This window comes from Ammodytes marinus (genome assembly GCF_949987685.1).
Source record: "Ammodytes marinus genome assembly, chromosome: 15".
In the NCBI taxonomy this organism is placed as follows: domain Eukaryota; kingdom Metazoa; phylum Chordata; class Actinopteri; order Uranoscopiformes; family Ammodytidae; genus Ammodytes; species Ammodytes marinus.
Window position 1 is genome coordinate 18266719 of NC_137219.1, and position 10476 is coordinate 18277194.

The 10476-nt window shown below is 40.8% G+C and overlaps 1 protein-coding gene across 1 annotated transcript in view; it reads left to right on the plus strand.

Moving 5' to 3' along the window:
- Positions 1-10476, plus strand: part of prkd3 (protein kinase D3) — a 41451-nt gene that overhangs the window by 12613 nt on the left and 18362 nt on the right. Inside the window, exon 3 of the mRNA XM_080041844.1 lies at positions 9695-9833. Coding sequence (XP_079897970.1) covers positions 9695-9833 — 139 coding nt within the window. The remainder of the gene's footprint in view (positions 1-9694; positions 9834-10476) is intronic.

Below are 10476 nucleotides of genomic sequence, written 5' to 3' on the forward strand. Positions count from 1 at the left end.
TGCAAACGGAGGAGCAAATAGCTTTATGTATAGTACCATGTAAATGAAGCATGCACCCAGCCTCTCTTTTCATGCACTGGCTGCAAAGGAGAATGTAGGGCACGTTATACAGGAGTATGCAGTTACTTAACTCATCGTCGGTCAGTAGGGCTACAGTATATTGTAACACACCATGCAAATCGTTTAAAATGTCCTGCCAGATAATGAGAAAAATGGGGTAGTGGCAACCCTGTTATAAGCTAATTTAATATTTATTGATAAATGTTTGTCTATATTATTTCTTGTTATAATAAAAGCATGTTGTGTATTGTTTTCAGATTTCTAAAATGTCAAATATGAATATCAATATTGGTTTGGGACAACAAATTAAAAGAGTAGTCCAACATTTTAGGAAGTATGCAAATTTGTCTTCTTGCAGTGTAAGATATGTCATGCCAGACAACCAGCTGAGACTCCAGGAAATTACTGCTATTGGCCAAGAAATACCCCAACCCCTACCTCATTTTTACACTTCAGTTTATTTATTGAATATACAAACAAACAAACAAACATGATTTAAAGTGTTAAGTAGTTAGCTTTAGAGGTGCTGGTAGGTGTATTTATTTGTAACCTTTGGACGCTAGCTGTTTTCCCTTGTCCAGTTTTGATGCTTGGTATCGCACTTTGACAACATTGAGAGACTCACAATGGACAGGTAAAAACAAGTATTAAAATTGCAGCCAGTGTCTTGCTACATGTTGAATGGACAGATGTTAGAGTGGCATCAATCTTCTCATGTAACTCTGGGTAGGAACACATGGTGAAAGAGTTTCTGCTCAATGCTGATTCCAGTCAGCTTATTAATGTTGGGACATTCTCTTGCTTATTAGTGAAATAATAATAACGTTGTCAAAATTTGAATGAGATATTTATTTTTTTGCCAAAGACCAATAAGTATGTTTATATTGAATTTGCTTTACACCTACAGCACAGCAAATAATATAGAAACTGTTAATGGACAACAGAAAACACTTAGGGCCACATCCACTAAGAATGGATTGGGGCGCGCTAATGCCTCCACGAATTGCGGCGAGATAGCGCCCGCAATCTGCTCCGTTTTAGCACAGTATCCACTAAAGAATTTGCACTAAGTATGTATACCGGCGCTAACACGCCCACAAAGTTCCGCAGCTAGGCGCAGTTTGCCGTTGTTTTGCGTTTACATGAGTGAGCGGGCAGGCTCGCCGTCAAGGGAAAACACCTGCATGGCCTACAGTTGTCCCGGGCCCAGGAGAAATGGGGAGACACTCAGAGAAAAAAAATAAAACAAACTTCTCTTGCAAGAAAAGAGAAAAAGACGAAGACGCTGCTTTGCTTAGGCCTACTATTATTTTGAAAAACGACCTCAACAATGTCACCTTTATACGGTGACATTGTTTTTAATAAAGCAGCCCTTAACCCTTAATCATAACATGTTTTTTCCTATATACTTTAAGTACAACTGACTTCCTGTAGATTTTCCCCATAATAAGACTTTAGTCTTTAGTACACAAGATTCATACGCGGTATTTGCCCCACTAAAACAGCTTGTTGCAAATAGCGCTGGCCTTTGAGGATAAGGTGCTATTACAACAAGGCTTATTTGCATAGGATTTGGAGCTATTTTGCACTGGATTTTGAATATTCCCTCATTTAAATACACTTGAATGAAAGAGGCGCACCGTTGGCACAGTCTGCTCAGCAGGGGGATCTCAGAGCAGTTTGCACGCATTTCCCCCTTTGCGCGTCCTGTTGAACAAGGCCGTAGAAAACCAGAGTGTTCTCCAATGTTCCATCTTTTGATGCCTCACTCCAAATGACAAATGAAATGTGTTGATGCTCACAAGTAGTAATTGTCTAATTCACAGCGTATGTGTTTCTCGTGCTATACTGTTTGGAAAATGATTGCTTGGCATTACATTAATAAGATGTAATGAAAACAAATACGATTCCACTGTTGACTTTAATAGATTAACACAGTTTTCCACATCGTGTTTGATGTGACTTGAACAAAGTAATTACAAAGTCCCCCCCCCCCCCCCCCCATCCAAGATTCGTGTGAGCACATAATTGGATTTTCCAGTGCAGACGAGCTATTGAAGTCAAATTTCCTCTGTTGTGGGCATTAACATGCACCTCAAAGTCAAACAATGGTTTCACCACCGTGCAACGTTAAAAAATGTTTTTCCTATTTGTGAACCTCTCACTCAGTGGAACTTACGGTGTTCTTTTGGTGTTCAGAAAAAGTTTCAGTCAAAGAGAAACACAGAAAATCTCCACCTTGTTGTACTATTGGAGGTCTAAATAAATGCATGGTTATCAGTCAATGGGCTTATTTATCCGGTGAGAAAAGGCACCTCACCTCGTACTGATCTTGTGACGGCCTTCAACTTGCCACCTCTAGCTAAATCAACACCAGCCTTCTACCTCCTGACTCTGGTTAAATCTTTCAGAACAAGCCAGTACCTTGATGAAACTATTTCTGTTTTGGTTACTGCAGAGAGGCTAGATTATCCTATACCCTCTACTGATATAATGCCTCTGCTTATCTATAATACAGTACAGTTAGCACATTCATTCACTTTTGTACATTTTGACCAGTTCAACACCAGTTTTCAGCCTGGAGCTAAGTTTCTGTTGAAGTAGACTTACTCATTGACTTTCAACAGCCACAGGTTTTTCAGCTGGATTTTGGGGTTTGAATGGGGGCCATGACGAAAATATGGTTTTCCAAAGTTTTCAAGACACTCTTAACAGTTCACTGTCCAATTTAAATCCCAAAACAATAGTAACATGATAAAACATATTCCCTATTCTGGCCCAGAGAAGTGTAATTGGATCTCACATTTAGACACCTGTCACATCTAAATCACAAGAGTCTGAAGAACATATTTGTATTGCTATCAGTCAAATTGTCAAATTAAAATGATGAAAGGTTGGTAGTTTTGATACGGCTGCGTGATTAGTTATTTTCGGGGTAAACATTAAGAATGGCATAGGCCTGCGAGCCGAGATGATCAAAAACAAATCACATGACATTGTGATAGACCATCAAAACAGAATAAAATAACTTGCATATTCTTTTTTTTTTTTCAAAATTCTGAGAAATAAACATGGTTCAGTCACAGTGATCAGTGTAAAAAAGAGTATCAGCTAAAACAAATATTTTTTGCAATTGGCAAAAACCAGGAGAAAGCTTTTTTTTTCACTGATACTTGTGTTGGGGAATAAAAGCGCATCACAGTTTGGTTTTAATTCTTGATTAAACAGATTCTTAATTGTTTCTCATATTTTCTCAATTTTGGCTCTAAGAGAATACATCAGACGAAGAGGATAAATCGGACAAGCAAAGACCTCTATGGCATGGGGAGGCTGTAGCTCAGTGCATGGGGACTTGGCTTGGGAACCGAAGCATGGCAGGTTCAAGTCCAGCACTGATTTTCCCATTAAAGGATTCTTATATTGATCAAACTTATCTGAATTCGTCTCTTAAAGTCTCAGACTAATCTCACATAGTCTCTTTCACAGTTACCAAAACAATAATAAGGTCAGGGGTAAACAATGATGTCAACATGTCAAGTATTGCTAAAATGATTCAACTTTATTCATCTTAGAGAAAGTTAACTAATTCATCTAATTTTCATTGCCCCCTTAGGAAAAATATATCAGTCACATGTGATCCTACTATAGAATGATTCAAAAAAGAGAAGCTCCATTTAGTCTCAGGAGATGGGAATGATCAACTGATAAGCAACAGATTTTCTCCCTATGGGTTTATAGCAGCCAACTTGCTCTACTTCTTCCGAGCAGCTGCTTGTTTTTTTTATGAATAGCAGTGTTTACCTAGCGACTCATGCACAACATGTACAACCTTTAGCTCATGGGGGCTGATCTGGAGCGGGACATTTACTGTGTGCTGTCCTCCACATCTGTCTGGACCGCTGCCAGACCAATAAAGGTGTGAGGCAGCCTGAGGTCAAGCAGCATACTTTTCCCTGCTGTAATCACATGGCCATCTGTCAGAGGCTGTCCACCGCTCTCAACACTGCTTCCCGTTTTTTGCCACCCACCTCTGCCACACATTACACACGAAACAGAAACACGAACACCTAACCACGTAGTCATGTGAACACCCAATCCTTTTCAACAATAACCTTTATTGTCCTATGTGAGTGTCTTTACACATTGTTTTTTTGTTATTTTACAGCAATGGCAAAGAAACATTTAACACAATCCTCACCTTTGTTTTGTCGCATTCGTCGTTAGATGTAGACAGATAATGTTTTGTATTCATTTTACAAATTTATCATTTTCAGCTTTACCATGCGACTGATAGTATTGTGCAAGAGAGCATATCAATGTTCCTCAGATAAAAGAGTAAGCTATTGTGCCAAATGGCACACTGGGTTATTAAAACCAGATCTTTTTTTTCCTGGCTGACTTGAGTTAACTTCTTTTTGGTCACCAATGAAATGGGACCACCATATTTCAGATCTGTACCAGTCCCTGGCCCATGCCCACCCCCCCCCCCCCCCCCCCCCACTCCTGTCATCTCTCCTCTTTCCTCTTCTCTCCTGCTTCTAACTCTCTTTTCCTTATAACAGGATTTTGCATATCAATGGCGGATTAGTTCGTTTAACAAAAGCTTACTACTGCAAAGCCCCTTTCCACTCGTCTTTCCAGCCTGACTTTGTGGACCTCACAAGCAGCTCCTCTGCGCCGGGGTCTTTGGTGTGCGTGTGTGGTCGAGGCTGCTCGCCTGAATGGATTTGCGCTCGAAGATGACAAAAGACATGCTTAGTCACTATGGGCTTCGGAGCTGTATGCACTAGCATGTGTGGGTGATGGTGTGTGTGTGAGGGTGCATAGATGTATGTATGGTGGAGGGTTTATTTTGACTCGCATGTGGGCTGAGGAGCTGAAGAAGTGTGTGAATAGAGGGAGTTCTGCTCCACGCACCCACAAGTTATCCTATCAGTTATGACTTTATCTGATGATGGTCCGAACAACACACTGTTAAAATGTGTCCTAAACCTGCCAATCTATTGTTCTTGTACCTCTGGCTTCCTCTTGCTTTAGTGGGACATGGAAAAGAATCGGTGTCCTCTGCCCTTTGCAGCGGTTGCGTGCCGGCCTGCAGATGCTCCCGCTCTGGAATGGGACCGGTTCTCTACAGTGGAAAGTGTTACACAGGGTGCCAAGAGGAGGTGACTCCAGCTGGCTACATTTGGGCATCGACCGCAATTTGTGTGTGTGTGTGTGTGGGTTTGGAAAGCAGGCGAGTGGAGGAAAACCCCGGCATGACACTGCAGCTGGCTCAGGAAGGATGCCCCCACTGCCTGCGGTGGTGTTGGTTTGAGCCGTGCAGCATTAATCACCTCACAGGGGGACAGGCTTTAGGATGTAGGTATGTCAGAAGGAGGGGGCCAGTTGGAAACGTTCCATCATAAAGGCACGTGCCTTGTGTTGCACTCACAGCACTTTCTCCTCTCGAACCGTTTCCGTGTAATTATTAGCTCCCAGTGTATGTGTTTGCAATTGTTTTGATATAGTGGAAATCGTCTTCATGCAAACAGGGATTGCTCGATGGTAGACTCCTAGGTGACATACGGAAGGATGCAGATACAATGTCTCGATACAATGCATTATTGTCACAAAATATCGTCCCTGCTTAAATAGGATCGCAAAGGCCTGCGCAGTCTTGCAGGCATTTCTTTTGTTGGGGAGAGAAAAAGTGGAGCTTATGGAGAAAAGCAACAGCAATGTACAGTATACAGAACACATTAAGACTGTCACTGCACCCTGTGTAGAAACGCCTCCAGGGCATTTTGAACCCATGATCTCATTGCTGTGAGTTATTGCTACTGGTTTAATAAAAACAAAACATGATCATCATGGACATATCACATGCACATTACATTACACTTCATGTGCGAGCAATCATCTCATTCTAGGAATGACCACTCTATATATTATTGGGGTTATTTTGAAATGGAAATATTGTAGTATTTGAACACTGTCATTCACTTAAATTCAATTGCCATATTTATTTAAAGGGTTCCCTTCACTCAGAGTATATAAAACGCATGTATAGGTCTGGTAGTTTTGGTTTTAAGTCAGGTATCTGCCTCCAGACCAATATATTGGAGGTGAATTGAGTATTTGAAACAGAAACAATATCCTGGTCAGTGACTGATCGTTTCAATAAGCATTTGCAATGCAACTATTGCATGATATGTACAGTGAGGAATATTGATGCTTCAAATAGATGTTGCTCCTGAAGTGAACCTATAGACAGTTCATGAGAACTATTTTATTCACCCAGTGAATGTTGGGTCTTTCATGGGAAAAACTGATAGCTTTACAAGATGTGATGTACTTTCCCGATCCCTAAAGGGAAATTGCTCTCTTCCACTGGGAGATTATAGTGTAGGTTTGGGGCAGGGGGGACCAGGTTTTTTGTTGGATTTTCTCTCTATCCAACCACTAATTCCTTTGCTGCCTGAAAGACCAGAAGACAGGCTTCAGTAGTCATCAGCTTCTGAGCTGGATTGCATTTTTGCCTTCTGACGGTTCTCTCTTCTGGCTTTGTTGACACGAGTCATCTGATACGCCCATGTTTTCCTGAGCCTTCGATCTCAATCTCGATCTCTCCGTCTCTATATCTGTGTTTCTTGGCAGTTGAAAGGGCTCCAGGTGTCTTGTGTGCCCCGTGCCTAGGCACTTTGCCAACCCCCAGTGCTCTTGGGCCACATTGGCATTGTTCTATGCGGCCCGTTGTGCGTGACCCCCGGTTCAGGGGGAAACAGCTGGTGGATCTTCCAGTACCAGCCTGCTTGGCACAGAGACTGGGCTCAGGCCTTGGTGTAAGAATCGCTGCGCCCCAGTTTCCACTTTGCTACAAACCATGCAGGACAGCTCTGAACATCCATCTACTGTTGATCGTCTTTTTACGCACCGTCTGCTTTGCCAACTGATGTGACAGACATGAAAGCATGGATGCGAGCTTCAATTTTAAAGTTGCAGTATGCAACTTTTGTTGTGTCAGAGAAGGGAACATTTTCTAAGGTAAATGCTCATAACTGAATAATTCTCAAACTTTACTCAGAAGAAAATTGGATCCCTGGAATCCTGTTTGATGTTAGAAAGCTACATAAAAAGTACTGTTTCATTGTTTTTTTCACAGCAGCAGGGCCCACAGCTCTTTTCACATACGTGTGCTAGTTTTGCATTTGGTTCTAGTGGCCTCAAAATAAATATGTTTTATGAATTTAGAGAAAATATGTTTTGTAAAGTACCAACAGCCCCTCTACAAATCCCTTGAAAATGCATTGTGCACCTTTAAGTTAGGTTGGTATTTGTGTAAGGTAGATATAGGCATTTAATCATACTCTTATACATACTTTTGGTGTATGTGTTGTGTTAATATCATTTAGTTGTAGCTCTCGCCGTGTGTCTAGAATATTGCTCTGGAAGAGGCTATGGGCTGCCCCTCAGTACAGGAAGTGACTCAGTATTGACTGGCCCTGCACTTCCTGTGAGCTGATTCTCCTCTCCTCCTCTCAGGATGTTTACCTCCTCCTCCTCCTACTATTTCCCCGTCTCCTTGCACACCCTCCACTCCGCCCCTTCCTCCATCACGTGACTTGACGTCAGGTCAGACCTGGCCTGTCTCTAGCTTTGGTTTGGCCCCAGATGTCGTCGGTGATGATTGATTGATTGATATTGATCACTCCAGATGGCTTTTCATTGTGTACGCTTAAAGTACAACAATCTTCTTGAGTTATGATTATTTCATGTTTGTTTTAAGATTTCACTTTCTTCGTGGACAGAATGTGAAATAAAAGACACATCAAAGAGGCACAAAGGAGAACGCGTGGGCTTTGTGACTTGATGAAAATAAATGCAAATGACTACTTTTGATTGTGGTTGGAATCATGGGTATCAGTATTCATGGAAGGGTCCTTTCTAGTGGTATTTGCTCCTACTTTATAGTGTAGAGCCCTCTAAAGGGAGGAAATTAGCTTTAAGCTTGAGCCAGTGGATTTATAATACTCCAGTTACCATACAGATGATGATGATGATGATGATGTAGATTCAATGGGCGGCCTATTTTTTTTTTTTTTTTGTGCTGCACAATTAATGTACTAGCACGCACGATGTGTGCTTGTGCGATCTGCTGTAAATAAATGTGCACATGTGTCTCCAAGCGTTTCTCTATCAGCTGCTCTGTGTATGCGACTACCGCATGTACGCGGGAGAGTTAAATGAGCAGAAGCAAACCGACATTTAACTGGTGGCGATAATAAACGCAGTGCGGTTCTATGGCGATATTTAGCTGAACAGAAAGAAGTGCTCTGCAAAGCTAGAACAGTTTAAGACTCCACATCACCGTGGCAACACAACCTATCTATCAGCTCAGACAGCGCAGAGAAAAGTTTGATGAATGCATGAGAGTGATGGCCCAGCCAAGTTTCTGTAAGTTTACAGAAGTGCCACACTGTTACTTTCTTTGAAATGCATTTAGTCAATTTAAGGGGAAAACACATTGGATTTATTAGTTCAACTATTGAGTTATTTGTAAAACAGCTAGTTAAGGCCAACAAGATTTATTTTATGAATTTTCATTAAAAAAAAAATATTTTTATGTTTTAAATTGGGAAATACATGTTCCAAAACGACCAATAACCTCTGTATTTAAAAAGAAATCAAGCAAGTAGGCTCAAAATAACCATTAATGAAGTATAACCATCGCATCACAGTAGGCCTAATGTCCACAATAATCGCACAACAGCCCCTCATCCAAAAGTTGAATTTGCACTTTGATGTGCATACACATGTTAAGTGTATGGTCCATTATTTGTATTTAGTGTGTCTGCATAATATTGCACCAGTAGAAGTTTTCTTTGCTTTGTACTGTCTGCATGTTGCACACAATTTGTACCTTCACATAGCAAACAAAATTGCACAACTGTAAAGTCAGTGTCTGTTGTTTTTTTGTATTCAAATAAGCAGTTGTTTATTTCTGTACTGTGCATTGGCATCTTTGAGCAAAATACAGCCAAAATGTCTCCCATGACCCTGGACAGTGACCCCTTGACTAAGATATTTTCTGGGGGAAACACAGTAAGCTGTTGCACTTAGAGTAGCCTACATTTATTTCTATGTTTTTTGATAAGCTGTTGCACTCTTAGGCCTACCTGTATTTTGATAAGCTGTTGCACTCTTAGTAAACCTAGGCCTACCTGTATTTTGATAAGCTGTTGCACTTAGAGAACATTTATTTCTATGTATTTTGATGAACTGTTGCACTCTTGAGTAAACCAATAACTATGTATTTTGATAAGCTGTTGAAGAGTTAACCTATTGTGTTTTCCTGAACTGATAAGATTGTTAAACACTTAAACAACAGGCAGCCTATGTAGACGACTGGAAAAGATGTAATATGAGTTCATAACTGCTTTCCTGAAGAAAAGATTGCGAATAAAAGTGAGAGCAACAGGGTTTATCTCTTATCTGATTCTGATTCTTTGTCTCTGCGTTGCTGTATGAGATGTGAAACCTACCACAAAGCATAGTTGTCATTAATGTCTGTTTACACATTAGCTCTATCATTATTTATCAGGCTTTGAAAGTCCACTAATGGCTCCACTTGTATATCTCCACCTCTCCCCAGTTCCCGGAGTGCGGCTTCTTTGGCATGTACGACAAGATCCTGCTGTTCCGCCACGACCTGAATGATGACAACATCCTGCAGAGGCTGACCTCGGCAGAAGACATCCACGAAGGAGACCTCATCGAGGTGGTGCTCTCTGGTACGATAGCTGCTAGTCAAACTACACACAGTCAGTTGATGCATTTTGTCACAGTTTTTTTCCACCTGGCTCCTCGGACGATTTACCCTAAGAGCAAAGTCGTACTGAAAATGAATCACTACTTAGCATCTTTGCGAAGGGAAAGAAAACATTGACTCAGCAGAGCTTTGTGTAGTGTTATGCTTGGCAAAATCAAAAAGGCACAATGACTTAGAGGTTTTAACTTTCCAGACACAGGGCTTATACCTGTTCATATCAGTGCCTTGGAATTTTTTTTAAATTCCAATGAGATATCCATATAACTTGTTACCGTCATGAAGGCTTAGAAGGGGATAGTGTGTATTTATTAAATGTTGTTAAAGAATAAGCTTGAAATTTCACATAAAACATGTTTATCAACTATGGGACAGAAACCCAGAGGGAGACCTTTAAACATATGTTAGCCATGTATAGGAGAAAAGTGAAAAATGTAATGTATAAATATGGAGATGATAGAAAAGGGTCAATCTGAAAATTGTATCTATGTGTGTGCCAGTTGAAAAAAACAGCAAAGATTGCGTACAAATATTTCAAAGAAACATTAATGAGGCTTCTTTATGCGTCCAAAACAGGAGAAAACCAGACATAGGCAGCAGGGTAAACC